The 27,372-nt window shown below is 38.3% G+C and overlaps 1 protein-coding gene across 2 annotated transcripts; it reads left to right on the top strand.

Annotated features, from left to right (window-relative positions):
- The first annotated feature begins 3,459 nt into the window (after nt 1-3,459).
- jak2a (Janus kinase 2a) lies at nt 3,460-26,517 on the top strand. 2 transcript variants are annotated; one of them, XM_088434803.1, is made up of 24 exons: nt 3,460-3,699; nt 6,966-7,226; nt 9,447-9,570; nt 9,651-9,771; nt 12,550-12,695; nt 12,811-13,102; nt 13,286-13,405; nt 13,822-13,979; nt 14,055-14,166; nt 15,164-15,350; nt 15,456-15,577; nt 15,788-15,922; nt 16,016-16,103; nt 16,313-16,440; nt 17,773-17,911; nt 17,992-18,143; nt 18,409-18,559; nt 19,176-19,309; nt 19,422-19,611; nt 19,763-19,887; nt 23,215-23,387; nt 23,455-23,572; nt 23,715-23,828; nt 24,097-26,517. In XM_088434803.1, exons 2-24 carry the CDS (start codon nt 6,986-6,988, stop codon nt 24,202-24,204), a joined length of 3,378 nt encoding a protein of 1,125 aa, XP_088290929.1. In that variant the 5' UTR covers nt 3,460-3,699; nt 6,966-6,985; the 3' UTR covers nt 24,205-26,517. The 2 variants fall into 2 exon arrangements, with proteins under 2 accessions (XP_088290929.1, XP_088290930.1); XM_088434804.1 differs by lacking the exons at nt 3,460-3,699; nt 6,966-7,226 and having other exon boundaries at nt 9,651-9,718.
- The last annotated feature ends 855 nt before the right edge of the window (nt 26,518-27,372 follow it).

The following is a 27,372-nucleotide window of genomic DNA, read 5'->3' as shown; positions in this document are numbered from 1 at the left end:
AACAAGCCGCTTTTTAGAGGCGTGGGCTGGTTGCTTTTAAAGGAACAGGACGTGAATATTACTGGATTATGTTCAATATAATCTTATGTGCGCGTGCGAGTGGCGCAACTGCCAAACGCGCCAACAAGTGGCGGTCAACTTCACCATTGCACTTAACCACAACAGTTCTCAATCTTTTTTCACTGATAAACCCCCTGTGAAATATCTTTTCAGCAAAGTACTCCTTAACCTGTGCAAAACATTTTTGGGTTGGAAAAAAAAAGGCAAAATATGCCATCACTGTCTGATTTGTGTCAAAATGTACACAAATTTACGCAAATAACATTAAGGCGATCATTAAATTGAACTACAAAAGCTATTATTTTCAAGGGATATACCTGGCACAAACGAAAATGCAAACGAGCTAAATTATACGGGGCAGCACTATATAACGTGATGAAGATAAGAACTATTAGCTAGCGGCCACAGTCACAAGTTGTTGGATCAACAAACACACTAATTTTGGCCATATTATCATACAAAGTACAATTTACGGACAGTTGTGGGCTAGATTTCAGAGAAAAAAAACAACATGTGCGTCACTGATTGGGTGCTGGTAAACCCACACCATTCTACTACAAAATGTAATATCAACCGAAGCCAGAGGCGGCGCTAAAAAACAAATATCAAGACCAACAAGGCACATATGAATAAACTGTTAAAATAAACCAGTTCAAAAACAATATTTTGGGTGCGGTCCACGCGGCCGGCCCAGTGCCATTTGATCCACGAACCGCCATCAGGCTGCGGATAGGTGGTTGGGAGACAACTGCTAAAAAAGCAATAATTATTATTATTTGTCCACAGAAAAATATGAAACATAAAGCACCCTGTTTTGGGATTACAGGAGGGATCTCTTCACAAAAATAACTAATTCACTTAATTATTGAAAAATATTTGTCCCGTAATTGAATGACCCACTGAACATAAAATTTGTTTTTTCGTGAAACAATTAAGTCAATAATTATTTTAAAGGATTTTTGCATGGTTGTTATATTTAAATTCTCCAGTACCCCCAGAAGTTCCTTCAAGTACCCCCAGGGGTACCAGTACCCCCATTTCAGAACCACTTAACTACAGTAGACTATATCCTACCAGTCAAAAGTTTGGAAATAACCACTAAATTCCTTAATTGTAGATTAATGCTTCAGTCATCAACATTATGAGGAATTATTTTTTGGTGATTTAAAAAAAATACACAATGCTTTTACATTTTTCAAAGGAGGTACTGTTTTCCTTTACACATTCTTTTTTTAGTTTCTCAGCTTTTGGTAATGACATTTTTAGAATATTTAACTAGGAAAAAAACTGAGCCCCTCTGTAATACTCAACCAGAACAATATTTAGATCCATGGTATGCAGTTTTATTTTATTTTCATCTGTTATCTGAGGTTAAATGAGTTTCTACAGATTCCCTGCAATTTGCTTACGTACCCTAAGTAGGGCAGTGCTTCTCAATGTTATTTTGCAAAGCCCCCCTAGGAAAGAGAAAACATTGTGCGTCCCCCACCCACACACACACACTTGCCACGCCGACCATGAATAAGTTTATGATCTATATATTTTTTGAAGAACCATATACCTAAAACTGGATCCTTTATAAAATTGATAGAAGAAAAAAGCAATATCAACTTTCAACAAGTTACTTTTTAAAAAAAACAAAAAACATTTATACAGTTTAAAGGTTTGTCAAAGTAGGAAAAAAAGCCAAGTGCATCAAAGTACTTGGAAAAAAAACAAAAAACAAAGATGCCAATTCTTATTTTATCACAATTACACTTCGCATGACAAAAAAAAAAATCCTTTTCCCTGGGGTCATCCACACCCCCTGGCATCGCCTCATGCCCCTCCCAGGGGGCCCGCCCCACTATTTGAGAAGGAGTGGAGTAAGGAAACACTGCAATGGAGGAGGACCTCCTTGAACAATAAGATCTGGCCAATCTGCTTTGAACAACAACAAAGTTTACATAAAGGCCAAACCTTTTTGTATTTTCAAATGTCGTTTCAAATATTAGCCGAACGCTGCTGCTTGTTGCTGGCAGTTCCCATTACAGTCAAATATTTTGGACAAATAATTTTTGAATCACTGTCATTCTTAACATGATTTGAAATTATGGGATGAAAATGGAGACGACAACAGTAAATATGGTCATGCTATAGCTCCCCCCAAAAAGTTTACAAACAATTCCGGTGCTACCACCAGTGCTACCGGTGCAATTGTGTAGAGAGAGCCTTTTATCACATGTGCTTCAGGCTCAGGTTAGTGATTAATCATTGTTGCTGTCTTGTGAACGTCACATGGCCAAACCCAAAAAAACAGATGAGCCGCGGTCACTACATGAGCCTTGGGCACATCCGAGGTCATTTTCTGTCAACAACAAGTGGAAAATGTCTTTTTAAATGCATTAATAACACAGGAAAAATATATAGGTAATGCAAATTAACTATTGATAAAATGTCAACGTTACCATACAAGATATGGTATCAATTTAATAAAACCCGCTATTCATTATCATTCATCTGAACCCCAACTTTATTTCCATCCATCTTCAAGAGGTGCTTATCCTCACTAGGCCAGCCAATTGCAGGGCACACTGAGATGAACAGCCATTCTAAAAACACCCAAGGACAAGTCAGTATGTCCAATACACCTGGCATGCATGTTTTTGGAGTGGGAGGAAGCAGGAGTGCCCAAAGAAAACCCACACGAGCCCGGGGAGAACATGCATTGCGCCACCGTGGCCCCCCAATATTAACCATTGGACCTTGACACAGAACATTAAAGGGAGGAAAACATTTTCGCTTGTAAAAAAAAAAAAATAAAAATAATAATTGCCATTAATAGTTGGTTAAAAAAAACATTAATAGCAAATGTAGCTTTTTAGTAAATGTCGTCGGCTGCTTAAGGATGGGCGATGGGCCACCAATGGCCCCCAGGTCCAAATTTGGACATTCATGATGTGGGCGATTCGTTATGATCTGCAACTACTTTCAGTTCACTGCAGTGCGTTGTCAAGGGTTAATAGCTTGAATTTCTTGACTTCTTAATACCTTTGATATCGTTGGACTTTGAAGGTGTTTTCAAAACATTCAGGATACTAGAAAGGGGAAAAAAAGAGCCAGGACTAGAACATCTGAGTTTCGGGTTGAAGAGGAATTTTGATGGTTTTGAATGTGGTTAAATCTGATCTCAGCCACCTCGTTTTAAAGGTGTGCACACTTGTGCAAACACATATCGGCTACTTTGTCTCGAGATTTTTTTTTCTTTAAACGGACAACCTCTACTTGCGCTGCTATAAAACGTTCACTAGGAGTCGCCCTTCGCCGCACTTACAAACAACTCTGGGCCGAACGTGGACAGTTATCCACTCCCACTCGTGAGAGGGGCAAAGCTAGAGAAGTTCCCGTGTTTCGCTCCAAGCGAGAGGGTCCTGGCTGGCTTGACGGTTGACAGTTAGCCCGGACGAGAGCAGTTAAGGTGTTTTTCGGGACAATGATGTGGCGCGACTGTTGGACGGTCAGCGTTCAAAGTGAAGGCAGACGAACAAAAAACTAGGAGTGTATCTTTTTTTTTTTTTTTTTTGCATATTAACAGCATCTGCAAGCAGCGCTGATCCCACCTACGGATCTATTTTGTGGACACTCCGAAAACAATAAACAGTAAGTGTATTTTTTTTTTTTTTTTTAAATGTAACTGTGAGTAAATGAACTGGGCATTACTTATAGAACTTATATATATATATATATATATATATATATATATATATATATATATATATATATAGAACTTTCCTTGCCCCATTAATAATAGTGCTCGATTTACAGGCGTGCATGCACAGTAATAAGAACAACAAATGCATGGGGATAATATGATGGTGCAAGGGAAATGTCACAATATTGACTGCCCTTGCGGCCCAACATCCGGGTACTTTATGATGTGTGAATTTATTCAAGGCTTACCTACTCCCTAATTATTAGAAGCAAAATTGTCTTCAGTGGATAGTAGGGCATTACATAATGTGTGTAGTACGTTTCTCATTGCGTCACAAACAACAACCTACGGTCATGGGCATAGCATGAACATTTTAAGAGGGGTGGCCAGGGTACATGACACATCAGTAAGGAGTGGCTGGGGTGTCTTGCATGAATGTGTGTGTTAGTCGTTCGTCAGGCTTTCATGAATTAAATGTCTCATATACTCACAATAATGCTCATCACACTCACTGTGTTGAGCTAAACTGACTAGATCATGCAAATTTCTTTGCAGCTGCTTTGCGTTTGGGTTCTGTTTTATAACTTCTGTATCGTGCAGTGTTTCACAGGTTTAAAGCTAATAGGAAACGCCATTCAGCAATCAATTGCCTTTCAACAGACAATAAAAATCTTCTCTCTTCAAAAATGTAGATTGTTGTCTACTTAAGTTCTTTCCTGTTACCAACCATTTTAGACCTCCCATCCATCCATCCGCTGTCATTACCTGCTTATCCTCATCAGGGTCGTTGGCCTGCTGGTGCCTATTCCAGGTGTCAGGGTGGGGGGAACCCTGAATTGGTTGCCAGACAATTTTAGACCCTCCTTCGGCCAAACAGTTGGAAAAAATATTTAAAATATGTATTTGGGATGAGACCAGTTTGGAATCAGGTTGAGATACATTTGTCATCGAACGAATGGAGACTTTTTTTTATTTTTAAATGCCACTTTAGTCACCTTGCTCCGGCCTTCCTGTGTGGAGTGTGAATGTTTTTCCCGAGCCTGCGTGGGTTCTCTCGGGCCTCCGGCTTCCTCCAAAAACATGAATGGCAGGTGTATTGGACAAACAAAATAGATGTCCTTAGATGTGATTGGGTGCGTGACTGCTTGTTCGTCTTTGTGTGGCCTGCAATGGGCTGGCAACCAATTCAAGGTGTCGTCCGCCTTCTGCCCGAAGTCAGATGGGATAGGCACCAGCAAGCCCGCGACCCTTGGAAAAAAAGCGTCTCTAGAAAACAGATGGATGGATACTCCTTTGGTACGGTGTAAAAATTTCTCTAGATTCTTGTCTTTGATCACAAGACAATGTTCTGGCTTGCAATTGAAATTTTGCTCAGATTTGCCAAGGTCACTGCTATGCAATTATTAACTCATTTACTGCCACTGGCAGCCATAGACGTCAACGTGCCATTTTAATTTCCTGGCAGTGAATGTGTTAAAAGAGGTACATAGTATGTCGTGAAAGCCCAAATGTCCAGAGGCAAACTTCAGTGCAGTAAATGTTCAAATGTGTTGTGACTGATAACAGGGACTTACCACAGCAAACTGAGGAGGCCCTGATAAGGCTTGAGTACGGAACTTGTCTGTATGCTGGCTGATAAATGTTTTGGGTGTGTAAACATGGACACACAATGTTTTCCTGTGTTCTTAAACATGTGCTTGGTTGGTTGTCTCATCTCATCTCTAATAACCTGCAGAGGTTATGGAAGCATGTGCAGTATTTAGCATTATTGTAGTTAGAAATACCATCAATTTCTACTATGCATGTGAAATGTTTCCACAGGCTTCATTTTATTTTGCTTACTACAATATTGGAGACGGGGGTCACATTTATCAGACATTACGTGCCTATCTTCTCATGCGGACATTTATGCTATATGTTTTTGTAATGAACAGCAAGCCAATTTGCAAAGTGTCTTGACTGAGTGAGCATTTGTCGGCAAAGCTGTTGCATATTATTGAAAAAAAAGTTTCCATCCTGAATAAGGTAAATTACCAATGTGGTTTAATTGCAATGGCATTGTATAGCAGTCCCATTTGCCTCTTTGTAGTTTTAGTAGAAAGATGAATTACGTTAAAAAAATGGATCGCTACCAGGCTGATACGGGCCTTATTTTAAGGTATAGAGTGATGTAGGGGCTGTCGATACCAGTCACCGATACACCTTTGTGTCCATTCTACTATCAGTGGAGTAAATGGCATGTATGGCTGACAGTTTTCTAAACTTCATCCATATCAATCCTCTCTTATGTCCATTAAATTGCATTTACTGTGAGTTCCAATATATGTAAGCCAGTATCCCACTGAGGGGGAATGCTATCGAGTGTCGGTGAGAGTAGCGACTCTTTTGCTCTTCTCCAGGGTTTCTTCAAGATTGCCAGAAGTTGCTAGAAGGTCGTCAAATGTTGCCACAAGGTCCCTAGAAGTTGCCAGATATTGTTCTTGCTTTAAATATGTTCAAATGGTTCCTGCAACAAGAGCAGCATTTGTTGACATCTGGCGACCTTGTAGCGACCTCTGGCAACATTGAACAAACCTTGGTGGAGCTCAAAAGAGCCGCTCCCTTTGCGGATGCTCCCTCAGTGGGATACCGGCTTTAGGTTCATAATATTGCTTAATGTGCATTGTTAGTGGGTTGTTACCAAATTGTAAATGTTTTTTTTGTTAACTCAATTTCTGCATGGCTGACAGTTTTATTCTTTCTTCTGGATTCCATCTGTGTGCATCGTCTCATATGCCCTTGGAGATGCAATTTTGCTTGTTTGAACAGCACATTTGAGTACACCTCGTTAGTTGTTTCAGTAGAAATGGTAACTGTGTCCAGCTGTCAGCATCAAAATGTGCACTCGTGTGGTCATTAAGCTGCCAACGAAAGGTAATCAGATGCCTTTTGTAAGGCCATATGGGGCACACAATGTCAGCTGCTAGCCGCTAATGCTAGCAACAGGCACCATATAAAGTCAATGTGATTAAGTAGAATTCTTTTACGTTCTGAATTAACAATCAAATCTAATTTCGGGATGATGTGTTGTTGGTTCAAGAATAAGTGTGTTTTATAATTGAGTGTTGCTCTGAATCTTCCACTCTACTTGGAAGATGGCTCATTTTTTTAAATCGATCAAATCAGAACTCTCTATGGCAAATGTAAGCAAATAAACATTCTTTTCCTCTATCAGGTGGATGTCGGCGGTGGTAGATGGCCTGTTTATTGGTGACAAACATGAACCCATCCTCCGCCCGACCCACTGCACATCCTAATGGCCTCCCACCTGATTGTACGGCACCTTCTGGACCTGAGCCAAAGCAGAATAGCACATGCCTGAGTGTCCACCTTTACTACGTGGGAAAGGACGATGGAGGAGGAGAGTGTGTGCTCACATACCCGCCTGGCGAGTATGTGGCTGAGGAGCTTTGTATTCTTGCAGCCAAAACATCTGGTGAGTCATCAAGAAGTTGCTCCTTTTTTTGCCGCTCATCTACAACTCAAATCCATGAACTGATCAGAAACAAATGTGGCAAGCAAACAAAATAAATAAGAATTAAACAAAGCTCTCTTTTGAACAGTCAAGATGTATGTGTACATTGTAGAATTTATATAGCCTAATTAAGTCAACATGAATAATACCACTCTAGCTTAGTTAGCATCAGAATTTGTACTAAAAAAAGTACCTGCATTAAATAATGCATGGAACGTATGTGCTAGCGTAGTAGCTACTCGTGATCAACATTAGACTCATGCTAATGGCCAATTAGCATCCTCTTCTACATGATCACCACATAGTATGACAAACATATCAAAATAGAATTTAACATTTTTAGAACTCTGTTTTCAACCAATTTCTTCAACAATATGTACTTTAGCAAAAAATAAAAAAACTAGAGTACATTAGCAATGAGGCCTCGCCTCTTTGTAAGCAGACTTTTGTTACCAGAGTTCAACATGAAAGCTCAATCGATAAAGAACAACACCCAAATGTTGTCCTAACAAACTAGCATTTCATTAGACCAGGTGTCACCAACCTTTTTGAAACCGAGAGCGACTTCTTTGGTACTGAGTAATATGAAAGGCTACCGGTTTATGTGTTGACCCTGATCATTTCATTGATTCCTCACAATAATTAAGAAACAGCTGTAGAAAATATATAAATCAAATGTAATACGTGATCTATATGTCATATATGCATAATTATTAGTCAAATTTCTAGAAAGTCACAATGTTCTATCACTTGTAAACTATTTGCAGAACACGTCTGCGGGCTACTCATGTGATCCTCGGGGGCTACCTTGTGCCCGCGGGCTCCAAGTTGGTGACCCCTGCGCTAGATACTGATATGTCGGACATTTACTGTTTTGTAATATTTCCGCAATGTATTACATACAGGGAGATCGTTTTGTTAGCGCCTAGTGGCGGAATGGGGTAATAACTCAAAATGGCATACACAGATTTTTTTTAATCATCCAGTTTATGTAAATTACAAAACTTTCATGAAATAAAACAATCTTATGGTGAAGAAAATCAATTCAAATCGATGAATTGGTTTTCTTTTTTTAAACCCATCTCTATTTTTAATCATCACCAACATTCACTCATGTTGCTCTACAGTATTCTAATGGTGACTAGGTGTTTCTGATCGTAATAGCAAAGGCTCTTTAAAGTGATAATGCCCTGACAATGTCAAATCTGTGGTCAAACACAATCTTATTTGTTGGCAACTTTAGAACATATTTTTTTAAATGTAAAGCCAGGTTAACCACTGTGAAATGCAAATAAAAGCATTCATCCCTTAAAGACACTTAGATACTCAATTGAAATGGCAGAACATTTGCTGACATATTGCAACTGTGAAGTACAAATTTAGTCAGACGTTCTGATACAAATACATTAAACAGACATTGAAACAATGTCATGCAATCACAATTGAAGACACTCCACTGGTCAGTCATACTATAAATAAAAATGCATTGCAGAACTCATATGTAGGTTAAATCTGCAAGTACCTCGACTTCCGCTTGTGGTGGAGCGCACATCCTCCAAAGCAGCCTTCTCATCGTCAAGTTGTTGCTTCACGCTTGTGAGTGCTTCCTGTTAATAAGTCCTCTGTCTCCGATTAACCCCACTCTCCAACTTTCTACCTGTGGGTACATGCTAACATGATATTACAATAAGCAAAAAACTCGCATGACATTTTGTGACTTTTTATTATGTGTTTGTTGCTTCATAAACGATAAAAGAAACTATTATTGTTCAACACATCATTTGAAACTTAAAAGCCACCGTGGGATTTTGTTAGACAAGTGTGGCTTTTTGATAGAACTACCCCAAAATGAGTCATAAGTCCATTTTACGCTGCCTGTAAAAGCAGAAATATGTTCAGAATTGACACAGAATTAGGGGGGACTCAAACCAACAAGTACTCGCTTTCAGTTCCTATCTGAGTCATAAGAGACTCCATTGTCTGGGTGAAGTTAAGAGTAATTCCAGGCAGCCCGTCCTGACTTGAAGAGCAGGTTTTGAGAGACCCCCCTTCATTCCATTTTGGTGTACTGGGTCCTACTGTATGTAAAAACCACGTAACAATGTTTGATGTACTGTACAATAAGAAAGATTTAAACACCTCCCAAATATCAAGCCTTTACAGATAAAATGTTCCTTCCAGGTATTGCACCATTGTATTTCAACTTGTTCAGCCTCATGAGAGAATGTGACAGGATGTGGTTCCCAGCCAATCACGTCTTCAAACTGCAACAGGAGGCCAGCGAGCGCCTCCACTTCAGAATCAGGTAGCTGATTACGTTCATTAGTGTTCATTCTCTAGCATGCCTTGATATAAAGACACTTTTCTTGCTCACACGTCGAACAGGTACTACTTTCCTGGCTGGTACAATAATGGCAGTTCCTCATATGCTCACCGCTGTGGGCTCAACAAGGGTATGGAGAGCTCTGTGATGGATGAGTGCGTCATGGCGTATCAATTTTTCCAGGTACACACAGTATTAGGAAGGAATTTGACTGGTACGAAATGAATTTAGTAATCAATTACTTGAAGTTAATTGTAGTTCCTAATTACCTAAAATATTCAATTACTATAGTATTTAATTGCCTAAAGTGATCAATTACTTGATTCATTTCATGCCAGCCATTTTTTTAGACCCTTAAATAAGAGTAACTCAAGTGCCTCGGTTTTAATCTGTTCTTGACCAAGACAGCTGCTAATCATTGTACATGTAAGAAAAGATATGTCAAGCCAATCGCAGCAACAATCATTAACACCGGAAATGTTGTGAGAAGGTCAACTTTAAAATAAAACTTAGTTTATCAAATAACACACTGTATGGACACAAATGCCTTAGACAATGCCTTTTGAAGTCATAACCTAACAGCTCGACGAGTCTTTCTACACAACACAAAACAACACGTCACATTCAATGGCCAAATTGCGCGCTAAAAACGAACGTAATTAGCCTGACATTAATGTACTGAACCTGTTGTCAGTGTTTACCAGTGGCTCAGGCACCGTTATTGCTATGTCTAAAATAAATTAGCCACTAGCTAGCTCAGTGCTAAAATGTAAATCACTCTGAGCTCCGTTTCCGTTCTTTCTGATCACATTTTCACAAATCATGCTGTACTCTTTCATCTGGCAAATCTGTCTCATAAACCAAAATTTATCTGGAGATATTAATCTAAAATCAAATGTCTCTAGGGAAGAGAGGGAAGTATGCTGCTCAACACATTTGACATTTAGGTAAAAAAAAAAAAAAAGTGTTGATCATCAAAGTTATAAAAGTCAGTCATTCATAATTAAATAAAAATGTGTTATTTGCTTGTTATTTTCATTCTGTTACCATCATACTAGGAAGTCATTCGTATTCACAAATGTGAACTGAAAGTCATTTCAGTTCATTAAGCACACATCATAAGGCTGACAGAGGAAAAAAGCAACACCCACAATTGAAGAACACCAAATTAGAGGGTGTTTCCAAACTTTTGACGGGCACAGAACGTCACACTAGCGTCGCCTTTTCCTTTGAGCTAGCAAAGAGCTGAGATGAAAGTCCGTTAAGATTGATGAGCAAGCGGATGCAAAAAAACGTCTTTATCTCGGTTGTACTAAACTATGATTGAGATTAGTCAACTGTCCTGGCATTTTTTTTCTCTTGAAGTTGTATACAGGAAATGGCAATGGTTACCGAGGCAAATTGGGTCACGGGGTTATGTCATTGTCTGTCTTTGCTTTCTTTGTCTGTGTTGAACCCCCATCATGACAACGCGGCACAATCAATGATCAATAAGTAAAAGACTGTGTGTGGAGTGTCTAGCTTCATTCCTTTTGTACTGCAACACTGTATTTAGAACCACAACAGGAAGTTGGAAGAATGATACAAATCAAAACATTTATTTTAGCACCCTAGTATTTTTGAGAAAGGCCCTGCCAATTGTAGACCACGCATAAGTCAATGTATTTATTATCTCGTCACTATTGGGAAGAATCATTGCATCTCTGAAATGACTATTAAAAAACCCATCATGCTTCATTAGCTAAAACAAGTTGGTATGTTATCTTGTTTGAATCCTATGCCGTTGTGTACTAACATCAACACACCAGCCCACAATTATGTTTAATTGCTAATTAAATATGCTTAAAATGCTAATTTATTACACTGTTATTGATGAAAATTATAGAATATTTTGGAGGATGCCAGGCGTCCATGTTGATCAGAACTCTTGTTAAACTCCCAAACACACAAAAAGCTTTTAAGCTACTACAAAATAAATCAAAATCAGACTTCCTTCAGCAATGAAGAATTACAGAGGTCCATTATAAACTAAACAAGTCCACTCAAGTGTATCTAACTAAACTGCTTTCACTCATCCATATTCCACACATTACACAGTGGAACAGAACAAAACACAATCCAGATTTTTGCTGAAGTTGTTGAGAGTCCAAACTTTCCATGTGAGTTGTAATGTTAGTCTCTAAATCATAGACAGCGATATCCAGCCATGTCCATTTTTTGTTGCCAGCCAGTTCCACCCTTCACGGTTGGCGTATCACCCCTGAATTTACTATCTACTTGTTTTTCTTTTTTATTAAACACATTACTAAACATGGATTTATTTTTTAAGGAAAAACGCATTAATGGCCTCATGGTCATTTTGTTGTTGTTGTTTGTTTTGGGGGGAAAAGTAAACTTCCTTACTATACTTGGTCTTTAACTCCCTTATTATACATGGTTGTTGTTTTTCTTGTTATGAACGTTTACTATACATGGATGCTATTTTTTGTCAACAAAAAAGACTTACTATATGCATATGGCTAGTTAAAAAAAATCCAACATCATTTAAAGAAAAAACTAAATAAAAAAAATGGTTATATTTAACATAAGACAAATGAAATAAAGAGCCCCTTATTTATTCATTTGATTAGTTACGTATTCGCGGCAGAGTGGTTAGCGCGTCTGCCTCGCAGTTCAGAGTCCCGAGTTCAATTCCAGCTGGCTGTGTGGAGTTTCCATGTTCTCCCCGAGCCCGCCTTGTTTCTCCCTGGGCACTGGATCTTGCTCGACTTTGTATGCCCTGCGATTGGCTGGCAACCAGTTCAGGGTGTCTCTCGTCAGTTGAGATAGACACCAGCAAGCCAGTGACCCTAATGAGGATATGCGGCTTTAGAAAATGGATGGATGAATTATTTATGTATTTACACACCGTACTGATATTGTTGATTTATTGATATATGTCTTTGGTCTTTTCATGGACAGTGGCGCAGTGACTTCCTGAACGGAAAGGTTGTCATCCCAATGGGCCATGAAGCCCAGGAGGAGTGTCTGGGCATGGCGGTACTGGACATGATGCGTCTGGCCAATGAAAGTGGCCAGTCACCCATGAGAATCTACAATGATACCAGGTACGTTTGTGCTTTGTTTCTCAACGCATGCCGCTGTGCCTCAAAGTTCCACTCCTGTCGTTCTTGGAATTGCGACGTGTTTCTGCTTTTAAGCCTGATAACATTCCCGTTTCAGCTACAAATCCTTCCTGCCGAGCTGCATGCGAAGTCGCATAGAAAATTACAACATCTTGACTCGGAAGCGCATCCGATTCCGGTTCAAGAGGTTCATCCAGCAGTTCACTGGGTTGAAGGCCACTGTGTGCAAGCTTCGCCTCAAGTATCTGATGAGCTTGGAGATACTGCTTCCTTCGCTCTACTCGGAGCGCTTCCACGTCACAGACCTGTCTGCACATGATGTTACCATCGTCGTCATGGGCAACAAGGGCATCCAGTGGTCAAAAGGGAAAACGGAGGGAGCGGAGGAGGTAAGAAAGATGAAAAGGAGCTGGGGTTGATGTTGCCATGGTAATGTACAATATTTGCATAATCTAAATCATTCGCAGTGTGTCACACGCTATCATGAGGCAGCAAATGGAGTTTTAGGAGATGGTGATTAAGATTAATTTTCTAATATTCACCATGTTGCCCGAATGATTCGTGTGTTTTAGGAGCTGCAGACATACTGTGATTTCCAGGAGGTGATAGACATCAGCATTAAGCAGGCTAATAAGGAAGGCTCAGTGGAGCGACGCATAGTTACTCTCACGAGACAAGACCATCAGATCCTGGTACACTACACGCTTTCTTTCAACTTTCCTACACATTCTTAAGTTGTCTCAATGTGGAAAGTCATAAAACGTCATAAAAGAATGGTTCAAAGGGGCTTTACAGAAACTAGTACACACAGCTGAAACTATGCGTTTCATGCATTCTTTTTCAAAGTTTTTTTTTTTTTTGACCACTGATTGAACATATTTTCCCTGTGGGAGTATCCGGAACATATTCCGACTAAATCTGATTATCCGTTATCTGGCATGTCTTTCATAGCATTGTCTTTATCATCTCAAAGACAAGCTAATCTTTGAAATCGGTCTTGTGAACTAACTAGTCATGATCATTCTGTTTTCCAGTCTTGAAGCACTGTTAATAAAAGTACTCCAGACTGGCATCTAAAATGATTCGGTTCTATTCTTTGTCAATTTAGGAGCTGGACTTTCACTCTCTGCCGGAGGCATTGTCCTTTGCATCATTAGTGGATGGATATTACAGGCTTGTTGCAGATGCCCATCAGTATCTTTGCAAGGAGGTGGCCCCTCCTAGGCTTTTGGAAGACATTCAGAGCCACTGTCATGGCCCTGTGTCGTAAGTAGCATAAACGCTCGGCCAAATTTATTACACAATACCACGCGCGAATACATCATTTTTCTGTGGTCACAGGATGGAGTTTACCATCGCTAAGCTGCAACGAGCCGGGAACCGCCAAGGCCTGTACATGCTGCGCCGTAGCCACAGAGACTATGACAAATTCTTTATGTCCTTTGTGGTGGGGGTAAGCACTTAATCCAATGTCCTGTAAGGCTCTTACATGACTTGCTTATTGATAGTCTGCTTAATTGCAAGAGTATGTTTGCACAAGAGATTGACTGTGCTAGACCATTAGACAATCAAACGATAATACATGCACTGTAGAACCTGAATGTGTTAAATCTGTTTTGGTCAAAGGGAACTTGAAAAGATTAAAAATGATTAAAATAAATCAACAACAACACATTTTGCCACTTTCTGTTGACTGAAAAGGGCATGTGCTTAGGGGTCAGGTAACAGCCAATCAAATCTCATCCTGTTAACATCACGTGACCAAGCAATCCGTGCCGTGAATTTCTTTGGACACCAAATTGCAAAATCAGTTTTAAAGGGCTACTAAACTTATTTAGCCGTTTTCAGCTGTAATACGTTCCTATTTTGTCTATAGTTAAATTGACAATTATTTTTTCATGTACAACAAACACCTTTAAAAAAATATTGTTCCACTTGCTGTCGACTGATATTGACATTCCATATGCTCAAGAGAAGACTTGAGTCGCAACCAATCACGGCTCAGTTTGCGGATGTTATGTGACCAAATCCAGAAAACAGGTGAGCCAAGTCATTACCTGAGCTTTGAGCAGCTGTGATTTCATTTTTAGTTGACGCCAACTGATAAATCTTACCTTGTATTTAATTCAGTGCTTATTCAACACTTTTTGCCGGAGATAGGGATGAGTCCTGCCACAAATACTGTAGTATGTGTCTATGTCTATATTAATAGTTTATTATAATTTATGTCTAGATTAATTGTTCAGATTATAAATATTCCACTAATTTAACTCATCTGATCTTTACTTATATAGCTATGATGATAACACAGTTCACTATCACTTCAAAGAACAGCTGTAAAAAGTGAATTTGTCTGCAATTAGTTGGATAACTAAAGTATCTTTCATGTACGTTTAACAGTGTAAATGGTGTGATATGACAGCCGGTCTTGTGTTTTCATTGACTTTCAGAATGATGCTATGATGGACTACAAGCACTGTCAAATTGTGAGGAGTGAGTCGGGAGAGTACATTCTGAGCGGTGCCAAGAAAAGCTTCGACACGCTCAACGAACTTCTCAACTGTTATCAAAAAGAGGCGCTTCGCACAGACGGATACACATTTCAGCTGACCAAGTGCTGCCCGCCCAGCCCAAAACGTCAGTAAAAATCAAAGCGCACAAGTTGCTCGATGTTTTTTTTCCATGTATGCCTTGCATGTTGATGTTGAAATTCGTCATGGAAACGTCCTCACGCTTCTGTAGATAAATCCAATCTGCTGGTATGTCGAAGTAACCAAGGACCAGAGGTTCTCCTGCCTCCCTCGCTACAAAAAAGCATCAGCCAGATGGTTTTCCACAAGATTCGAAAAGAGGACCTTGTCATCGTAAGACAGCCCTTCTTGCTTTCTGTGACTCCTGGTGGGAATTTAACTCATTCACTGCCACTGACATCAAACATCCTTTTTAGCAGTAAATAAGTAAACTCATTCACTTGAAATGGTGTAAACGAGAAAGCATGTATATTCATCAACATCATTGCAGCTCGCCTTTGTCCTCATGAAAGCACTTAAGCGTGGCATTACTAATCATTTTAGAATGAGAGTCTTGGCCAGGGTACGTTCACCAAGCTCTTCTCCGGTGTGAGGAAGGAACTCGGAGACTACGGAGAGATTCATCAGATTGACGTGGTTCTGAAAATCCTGGACAAGGCTCATCGCAGTTACTCAGAGGTCAGCTTCATCTTCTGTTTTTTTAGCTCACTGACTGCTTGCCTGAAGAAGCTCTCCTATTCTTACATTGGCTTGATTTTTCTTGGCCCTCAGTCATTCTTTGAAGCGGCCAGCATGATGAGCCAGCTTTCCCACAAGCACTTGCTCCTCAACTATGGTGTGTGTGTTTGTGGAGATGAGAGTAAGTTCAAATCACAAACACACGCACGCATACACATACACTCACAGATTCTCTACTAATATTTAGCATAACTTACACATAAAACGACGTGTATTGAACTGTAGGTAAGAAATTGAGATATGATACGCGATATTAAAAAAATGCATCGGTAATGGTAATGTCCACTGGATACTAATGTCCAAAGTATCCCCTGCTTGTCTTTGTTTCAGACATTATGGTCCAGGAGTATGGTAAATTTGGCTCCCTGGATACATATTTGAAAAAAAACAAAAACAGCATTAACATAACATGGAAGTTGGAGGTGGCCAAGCAGCTGGCATGGGCCATGCACTACATGGTAAGATCTCTCACTTCGTCGATGATCTTTCTTAAGGCATCCCAACGAGACAGCGGTACAAAGGGATGCGACCAGATCTTAATGTGACCAGATCTTGCGAGACAGTAAAACACAGTTTTAAACCTGGTGAGAAGGCCAGCCAAATTTAAAATAAACGTTACCATACCAAATATTATATGGACACAAACACCGTAGTATGCTTTTATTTTGAAGTTGTTCCTGGCAGCATGTCGCAACGACTGACTTGACTCGAGTTTTTACTGCACAAACTGTTGTTTCCGGAGTCAGAGTGTTTTTTATATTGTTCCAATATGTTTATATTGTCCCAATATAAACAACACAACTTGTTTAGCGCAACCGCTAGCATGAATTAGTCGCTAGCAAGGAGTGCATGAGAGCTTCATATTGGCTGACAGGACAGTCGGATTACTTTTTAAAAGCAGTTTAAAAAGACATAAATGACTCTGCACACTGACAGCTTGACTCAGTTGCCATTTGTACTGATCACTCTCTCTCTCTCTCTCTCTCTCTCTCTCTCTCTCTCTCTCTCTCTCTCTATATATATATATATATATATATATATATATATATATATATATATATATATATATATATATATATATATATATATATAATGGTTATCAAAAATATAAACGTTGGTCTTTGATAATTTTGTGGAATTATTTATTTTTTTGTTAAGCAAAAAATGTATATTTTAGCTTATCAGAAGAGCAAAATGGATGCTCGAAATGCTTTTAAATTGTCTGTTTGTTATATTCGGGTTTTGGTTGAAGAAAAGAATGATAAAATATTGGAAGACAAAGACTGTAAACACTGTAAAATAAATATGCTATTCACTGCAGCTACCACTATGCATTTTGTTAAATTATTCAATAAGTGTAAAAATTCCAGCTGTAGCCGAGAAATGAGTTTGACTCTTCTTTCACATTTACCTGCTAGATTGTAGCGGTGGGTAAACGAAATCTCCTGAATTACTTAAAAAAAAAAATCCTTATTTAGATGGCACTCTTGGTTTGAATATGCTTGGAAATTGACCGCATTTCCATGACACTAGCCTTAGTTTGTAATCCAAGGGCACCATCTAGAGAAGGAAATAAAATATGTAATTTCCCCAGCAATTTTCTAGCAGTAGACAAAAAAAGAAAACATTTGGAAAACTGGAAAATTTAAATGATCCTTTATTTTATATTTCAAATTTTGCGAAAATCTCACTCTGTCTCCTTGTGGACTCAGTCTGCGAAAGATCTCGTCTAGTGGGATTTGTGTCTCGTCCCATCCCTAGTGGTAATTATTTGTCCATTGCACCCACAGGAAGAGAAGAATATTGTCCACGGGAATGTTTGTGCCAAGAACGTTCTGGTAATCCGAAAGGAGGACCGAAAGACTGGCAGTCTGCCTTTCATCAAGCTCAGCGACCCCGGCATCGGCATCACTGTACTGCCCAAAGAAGGTCTTAACATCATATCTTTACTCACAGACGTGAAAACTTTGTAGTCCACGCTTACTCTATTTCCTCCTCATGACTCACAGTGCTGGTGGAGCGCATCCCGTGGGTGCCGCCTGAATGCGTTGAAAACCAACAAAATCTGAGTTTGGCTACAGATAAGTGGGGCTTTGGCACCACCCTGTGGGAGATCTGCAGCGGTGGAGATAAACCGCTTCGCACGCTCGACTGCAGCAAGGTGACACACAAAGAACGTCTTGATTCGCTCTGCTTGAAAAGGGCCAGTGCAACAAGTCAGCCATGTAATATTTGCCACCAAACGTAATTTAAACAATTTTCTCAAACATGTTATGATATCCATCCACCGTTGTGATGAATATTATGCCAAGATTAAATAAAATGAGAACGGGCTTAATAAAGCAATTGCATGCGGATGTTTTTAAGCCGATTCCCCCAACCGTTAAAATTTCTTACATTGCTTTTGTTTGTGCTGCCTTCAACAGAAGTTGATGTTCTACGAGGACAGACACCAGCTGCCAGCTCCAAAATGGACCGAGCTGGCCAATCTGATTAATAGCTGTATGGACTATGAGCCTTCACAAAGGCCCCCCTTCAGGGTAATCATCAGAGACCTGAAGAGCCTGTTTACCCCAGGTAAAGAGGCCACGTTTGGAATTCCCATTTTAAAATTTGACTTTTACATGATCAGGATTTTGGAGCCAAACACAGAGTTTAAAAAACACAAAATTGTGTATAACTGACACTCATGGAAATGCAATGGAAAAAATATAACAATTAAATCGTTTTAGTTCTTCCAAAATTGCTGTTAAGCGCTAAATAGATGGAAAATAAACAAGAGGATTGGGGTCTTTGGAAAAAAAGAGAATTAGGTAAAAAATCCTATTGTATATGACGAGAAACCTCAGATATTTAATGATGACAGCACAGAACGTCCATCATAGATCATAAACAAATGACAAAGTCGAAAGGTGTTTTGGTTTAACTGATAGCATGACTCCTTCGACTGCTCCATCAAAGGACCGATTTCTTTCATTATTCAGAAGCTCCAAACAACGTCATGATTTTTATTCTTGGCACATCAAAAAGAGTTGGGAGGATAGTTCTCCCCGCCGCCTCTCATTTTGATTGCGCTTCGCTGGCATAACTTTCAGATGCCGCATTTAAAAATACAAAAGCAGCCAACGCAATTCTTAAGATTTAATAAGTCATTTGAAGTTCTTATCGTAATCACCATCCTCTTTTGGTGCAGACTACGAGCTGTTGGAGGAGCGCGACATTGTGCCTGCCAAGACACGAGGCTTCGGTTTCCCGTGGGTCTCCGAGAGCCAAGAGCCTGCGCAGTTTGAGGAGCGGCACCTCATCTTTCTCAAACAACTAGGCAAAGTGAGATGCGCGTGCACACACACACACTCACATGTCTTAACTCACTCACTGCCAGACGGCTTTGGGCGTCAAAGATCCATTTTTACGGGGTCCACCCTTTTCATCCTTGCAGGGGAATTTTGGCAGCGTGGAGCTGTGTCGGTACGACCCCCTGCAGGACAGCACGGGGGAGGTGGTGGCCGTCAAGAAACTCCAGCACAGCACGGCCGAGCACATCAGAGACTTTGAGCGCGAGATCGAAATCCTCAAGTCTCTCCATCATGAGAATATTGTCAAATATAAAGGAGTTTGCTACAGCGCAGGTATGAACAGGGGCCTGTCGATGACAGAAAGGAAAGCCAACAACAAATGGAATTGATCTAAACTGTCTGATGATATTAGAGGAGAAAGGGAAAAAAATGGCAGAAGATAGAGCAATTTTCTTGGCTGAGTTTGAAATATTTCCTCTTTCAGGACGGAAGAATCTACGCTTGATTATGGAATATCTTCCCTACGGCAGTTTGAGAGATTATCTCCTCAAAAACAAAGTTCACTTCGATTTCAAGAAGCTGCTTCTCTATGCGCTGCAGATATGCAAGGTGACATACTCTTCCCTACAGCACATTACAAAGCACTTATTGAGACATGTTTTGATATTCTTGGAATAATATGAAATAAATGAAATAGTAGGGGAAATTTGAGTGTCTGTTACCCACCTAAAAATCTTATTTATTTACGTTGGTCACTTTACTCATACATAACTATACCACAACCATCCCACCAAACCCTAAAACGAGTCAAACTCATAGCATCAAACTTCAAATTAAACAGCTTGCATATATATATATATATATATATATATATATATATATATATATATATATATATATATATATATATATATATATATATATATATATATATATATATATATATATATATAATTTTTTTAATAAATGTACATGTGTTTGTACATAAGTGTATGACTCTTCTTGCTTGTGACTAGCGCTGTCACTATTGAATATTTTTAGCATCGATTATTCTATTGTTTCATGGATTCATAAAATCGTCTGATTACATTTAATTTTCCATTGAAGTGTATGTATAGCAAACCCAGTACTGTTTACTGTTTATTAACCAATTACATTTTTTTTTAATGTTTAGTGGAAAAACAACAAATGATAAACAATTAAGCAGTGCTACACAAGAGTGATCGATGTAGCCTACTCACCAAACTTTTTGAAACAGATTCAGTTCCTGGTTTGGTCATTTTTCCAAAGTAAAAGCAGATGTGTGCAAATGTCATAGTTTGATACAAAACATAATCTGGTTTGATGAAATCGAGAAAAAAAAAGCACACACTGTTGTTTACATCGAATGCTGCTCACGCTAAGGTAAAGAGGATCAAGTGGCAGATCGTTGTCGCAACTTTGTCTCTGGGAATTTGAACTTTAAAATAAAAGCGTTCCAAGGCCATTTGTTTAGTACTTAGTTGATCCCACATATTATTTTGAAGCATTTTCTGACTTTCTCAGAACGTTTGGCCTCTTGACAAAATGACAGTGACTTGACAGGCACCCGCTTCTCTGCGAGTCGCATTTAACTTCTGCTAAAGCTAAGCTAAAAAAAATTCTGTACAATTCACGCACCCCATGCCATGTGTCCTCTTATAGATGTAGAGAGAATTCTTAAATTATTTTACAGTATTTCCAAATGATGTCAATACATTGCAATCACTCTTTACTTCGAGCAAACTTATACCTTACAGACATCCACTCAAATCCATTTAGTCCATGATTAGCTGAATAAAGGCCCAGAAGAAAAAAATTGGCCTCCACTTCAACACAGCTGCAGTCCATTGTTCTGAACTTCCTTCAAGAATTCCTGTAACCAAGAGCTACATTTATACACTCTCATTATCCGGGTATACTGTATTGAAATAGTTTGAGACATTAATTTTATGAAAATTCTGATGTGCAAGAATTTTCAAATGTGTTTAAGAGGAAATGGTGACATAAAAAAACTAGATCTTGACTGAAAAAGGAGTTCATCAAAGAGTTCATACACTCTTACCAGCTCAAATTTACAAAGTAGCCCTTTCCTCTGCTCGGTTCAAAATATTTATTTTTAGATTTACATTTAATTACATTTTACTTTTTTTTATTTATTTTTTTTTTACATTTTTTACTGGTAGGTCAGTCGACAGTGCCCTGCTCTATAATTGTCGCTCCATCGCTCAGTCAAAAAACTAAACTAAAATAAACCTAACCACCTTCTATAAAAAAGACAAGTAGTTAATTCACTAATAATTCAATGTCTTCAACCGTTCAATTATAACATAGAACTTATATGTCAAAATTAGTCCCTTCTGCACCAGACTGCACTATCAATCTTGTCCACTAGAGAGTAGGATTCTCCTTGAAATAGTTTTTTTTTTAAATTGCTGCATTAAGTACAGTCATCCATTTCAACCCCTTGAAAAAACATTTTAAGTGAAGGTAACATACAAAAAAAAAATCATGTCATCTATCACATAGACTACAAGTAAAAAGCAAGGTGTTGATAACCTTAATTGACTAGTAAAGATTTTCTTAGGGAATTTAAAACTTTCTACCTTGCATTTTCTGGCTAAAAGCCAATCAGAGTGAGATTGTCACTTGGTTACTTGAATGGACAGACGTCCCAAAATGCTTTGCTAAACTATGTGCAAGTGATTTATTCTTCCAAATAACATTGAAAAGCAAGATAACACAAAGAACTAATTGTGTGAGTTGAAAAATCACTAGCAGTGACAGGTGTCACAGGTGCTGACACTTAGAAGCACGGATTAAAATGACAGACCAAACCTACTGTTCCGTCAGTCTTAATCCATTGTTTTTTCAAATGTTTTTATGAATTCTTCAGTCCGTCGGCAAAACATGAATCCGCCGGCGAAGGACGGGTGGACGATCAGTACGGCCCAACTCTGCCAAATAGGGCTGAAAGAGGAGATATTTCCTCACAGCTATCTATGCAAACGTTGTATTTTCTCTATAAGATTACATACATCAGTTAATCGGTTAATCATATATTTTGTTTATTTAATCAAATCAAAATTAGACATTTGCAAACATCTGCCTTTTACTTTTTAAAATGTTCAGCAAGCCAGTTGCCAAATTCATTTCAAAAAGGTTGGGTGTCAGTTGTTTGTCTGACTGAACAAGACCAGTAAACAGCAATATTTGGCTAATAAGCAGTACTCAAAGAAAAAAAATGGCTTTGTAATACACTTAAATGTAAAAATCAATTTTATCCGACTATTCAGTGGAACTCGAGAATAATCTATTCTAAAAACATTTTATGGTGACAGTCCTAGATTGTTTTGTATTTATTCATTTTTTCTTAATGAGAATTGACTCAGTTAGATGGAAGATGTCAATGCAATCCTCAAAAACCTTAACTCAAATTCCTTTCAACAATATGGGTTTCTCCTCTGTGTAATAAAACATCAAAAGTCCTCAATTTAGCAGCAAATAGTACCATGTTGGGATACTAAACCCCACTCCTGTCCTCTTATGAGAAGAGGCAAGCAGAGACTGGACCATCTATTTTTTCCTTACAAGATTCATGAACATTGATTTCAATGTGGAAAGAAAAAATCACTAACGCACCCATAATGATAATAATAATTAATAATGATGATGAAAAGAAGAGTGGAAAAAAATCCTAACCATTATATATGGCTGCTTTGGAGGTTTAGCGCCAATTTTTGGCATTTTAGAGCATTTAGAGCAGATTGCACAAAGAGTACATGAGCTGCACATAACAGTGGATATGATTAAAAAAAACTTGCAAATAAGTAAACTTAAGAAAAATAAAGACTGAATATATCAAACGGCGCAGTAGTTCTTCCCTCCCTGCATTCAAATTTGACACACTCATTCCAGGGTATGGACTATCTAGCGACAAAGCGTTACGTCCATAGAGACCTAGCCACGAGGAATATTCTGGTGGAGAGCGACATGAGGGTCAAGATCGGTGACTTTGGTCTGACCAAAGTGCTGCCCCAGGACAAAGAGTACTACACCGTGAGGGAGCCCGGAGAAAGCCCCATTTTTTGGTGAGCAGTACCAAGTCATGTCTCACCAAGCCACAAAATATGTTATTGTTTTTACTTCCTTCTTCAGGTATTCTCCAGAGTCTCTCACAGAAAGCAAGTTTTCAGTGGCCTCAGATGTTTGGAGTTTTGGCGTGGTCCTCTATGAACTTTTTACCTACTGTGACAAAAGCTACAGCCCACCTGCGGTACATTCACACACTAATTGATGCCAAACTTTGAATCACGTCTTGATTAAAAGCTCCATTTGAAGCAGAAAGTCCTCCACATTCATGACGTTGCTGCCATTCACTAAGTGGCTCTTACTAATCATGGCTACTTTTGTTCCAGGTGTTTATGGAGCAGATGGGAAATGATAAACAGGGACAGATGATTGTTTATCATTTGATCGACCTGCTGAAACAAGGATATCGCTTGCCTGTGCCTGACAATTGCCCGAAAGAGGTCAGCACAAACAGCTTTATGGATTTTTTTTAATTTTGAGAGAGAGGGACGGATGGCTATACCCACCCATTTATATATATACATATATTGATCTACTGTATTCTGATTCTACACTTAAATCTCTTTACAATGATGTTTGCAGAAATCTGAATGTTGTCATACGTTGCCATATTTTGGGACATATCAAGTTTGCACTCCAAGCCCGCACCTTCAGAAAAATTCTAATAGTCAACTACAGCTAACGGCTGCGCTGATGTCACTTTCTCAGATGCATCAGATGATGACCGACTGCTGGAGGGGTGACCCGGGACAGAGGCCCACTTTCCAAATGTTGATCCGCAGTGTGGAGACGGCACGGGAAAACTTGGACACATGAGGCGCATCCGTCGGTGAAAGTTTCAAGGCCGTTGCTTCGACGCAAACGAACAGTTCCGAGCACACCAGGCCGCTTCAATGCAGCAGTGTCGCCATAGGTGATGTAAGGACTTTAGGAACACTACACTTGACTGACTTCAAAGAATATTCTCAATTGTCTTTAAATGTTATTGTTGTTTTTCAATCTAATTTTTTTTCAGTAGCACAATTTTCTTTTGTAAATAATTGTAATGTTGTTTACCCGTATGATGTGTACTGTTTGTGCCATTCCTCAGCTTTTATATTGGAAGCTTTTTTAGACTTCCCCCGCCTTTGCTTAAAACAATTTCAAGATAGAAACAAGTGTGCGAACCCACCTGATGAAAGCAATACCTCTTTGATAGCGGTACGTTTTCAGTTCATGTGATCAAGACATTCCCAGTTATTACGTGCAAAAAGTACACAATTGAGAGGGTGTTTCCAAACTTTTGACTGGTACTGTATCCTGTAAAATGTTCTCTTGTTTATTATGGGGTTACAATACCAAAAATATTTCAGTTAAAAAAAAAAAAACATAAAAAATTTGAATTTATTCTTGTTTTGTTTCTTTCTTTTGTTAAAAATTAAATACATAAAATACAATATAATTTTTGTATGGTCCAACTAAGACAGAAGAAAAATATCCATAGTAAAAAGAGTGAGGAAATCCTACAATAAAGTTTTCATAGATAAAAATCCAGAAAAAAAGGTCTTTATTCCTTTTTTAGCTTGTTTCTTTCATTAAACAAATAAATACATAAAATCAATAATTATTTTGTCTGGGCCAACTTAGAAGGAAGAAACATAAAGAAAACCAGTGAAGTAAATTTTAGCTTTATACAATAAAGTTGAGGTCATAAATGGAAATCCAAGTGTTTTAATAAGCCGTAGTTTATTGTTATTATTATTATTATTGTTATTATTTTCCTTTTGCTCCCTTTTTTTGGTTGCTTTCTTTATCTATCAAAAGCAAAATAGCCAGGTAAACTTGCAAAAATGTTATGGTCATAAGTGAAAATCTCCCCCAAAAAGTTTGAACTTTTTTTGGTTCTGTTCTCTTTTTTTCTTTTGTTAAAAAAAAAAGCATAAGATTGACTTTTTTTTTGTCTACCATGACTTAGGAGGAAAAACAAAAAACAAGAAATCAATCAAAATAGCGAAGTAAGCCAGCAATAAAATTATGGTCATAAATGAACAGTTTGACCTTTTTTTTTTTTTTTTTTGCTTTTGTTCCTTTTTTTTATTTGTTTCTTTTGTTAAAAGATAAGTACATACAGTAATCAACATTTCTTTGACTGGTGTGACTTAAAGGGAAGAAATATAGCAAGGAAAATAGTGAGGTAAAACTAGAATAAAATAAGTAAAATTTGACAGTTTGAAGGAGGCACGCTGTGATTTCTAATTTTACCAAGGTTTGTATGTTTTTAAAGTAAGACTTCACATTGCAGTCTGTTGAGTTTACAGTAAATGCATCTATGTATATGAGCAATGGAGACATTTTACACGGCCATTTTGATGAGTCTGCATGGATGTACATTTACATAAAGTAGTTGTCATTATGTGACAAAGGTATGAAAAGAACATTTTTGTTTAAAACTGGTTACTATTCAAATTGAATAAACGTCATGACTGGTATTTTATTAAATATATTGCCAATTTGCTCATATATTGGGTACGCTTGAAAAAACTATTGATTTTCTTTCTTTGGGGCAGAGTTTTGATTACATTTGATTAGACACCATTTTATGAAGAATGTAAATGCTTCTTTTTAAGAATAGAAAACTAAGAGGACTTGGCAGCTTGACCAAACTTTTCCAATTTCGTCACTTTATTTTGACACCTCCTGATTCACATTTGCCCTTGGAGACGTCATACTTGACCCACCTTACTTGCTGAATGTTTAAATGGTGCATCCTATTAAAACAAAGATAAATGTCAGTATAGTATTTTTAGGCAGCATGACTGAGAAGAATTAATTTGAATTTTAAAAATCTGGGTAGTTCAAATGGGTTTACATACATTTTTGTACGAATGTGTTTTAATAAATAATCATGTTTTATAAACAGTATGACTTTATTTTGACTGTCTGTTTAGATACCATGAGTGAAAAAAGCACTTTGTTGAGCTGAGTGAAAGTTTCAATGGTCTTGTATACATTTCTAAATAAATATTCATCCCAGTACTTTTTTTTTTCAGTACTGAGATAAAAATGGTGTCTGGAAAATAGCGATGCTTAAATGTTGACAAAGCTCAAATGTATTAGTATTTTTTATTAAATCCATCTATTCATCTTCTATTCTGCTTCTCATCCTTACTAGTGGGAGAGGTGGAGCTAATCCCACTTGATTTTAGAAGAGAACTGACGTACATCAGTAACTGGTCACCAGGCAATCAGAACAATTTAGGGCTAAATAAAACGCTTCAATTTTCACCAGTGCTTTAAGTGGGGAAAGAATAAGTACAGGTACTCCCCTTATTCAATTTTTGCTAGGTAAGTTAGGTACCGAGTAACAGCCAACTATTTAGTTAATTCATTAATAAATAAATCTGCAATAAGTATTAAATATAAATAAAATTCATGCATCCAATGCATTTGATTGCACTTCATGACTCATGCGAATTGCAAGACACCAACGCTCTTGTTAGCGGCTAGCCACTAACATTGGATACAATAATGAAATCAATTGATTGTGCTTTTATTTACGGTACCCAAAAAGATGTAGGCTCACATTAAGTCCCGACACGTCATAAAAAGTCCTGGTATGCTGGAGGCTAAAATTAAGAATTGCTGGTATTACGATGTACTGCTGCGTAGCAGCCCACTTGAAGCAAAGCTGGACTTCCCCAGACTTTCGCATTGTTCATTTAAAGCTTTTTTTCAGGCCTTTACAGTATTCTCTCACATATCTGGTGTTTGGGGGGGGTCCCTTGAGAAATAAAATGCATGCTCCACTGGGTAAGGGTTGGATGATTGACTTGCTCACTTTGTTTTTAGTCATAGTCTTGTTGCAAAATGAAGATGCTCTTGATGAGAATGAATACATGAAAGAATTTATCGTAAACTGCCATACAAAGTAATTTTGTAACCTTCGATTCTGCTGCTTGGATTTCCTTTTTAATTAAAGGGTCAGTATTTTTCTTTTTACACGTG

The sequence above is a fragment of the Hippichthys cyanospilos genome, chromosome 15, assembly GCF_059441005.1.
Source record: "Hippichthys cyanospilos isolate Australia breed blue-spotted pipefish chromosome 15, RoL_Hcya_1.0, whole genome shotgun sequence".
In the NCBI taxonomy this organism is placed as follows: Eukaryota; Metazoa; Chordata; class Actinopteri; order Syngnathiformes; family Syngnathidae; genus Hippichthys; species Hippichthys cyanospilos.
Note: the sequence above shows the minus strand (reverse complement) of the source record. Positions and strands in the feature narration are given on the sequence as shown.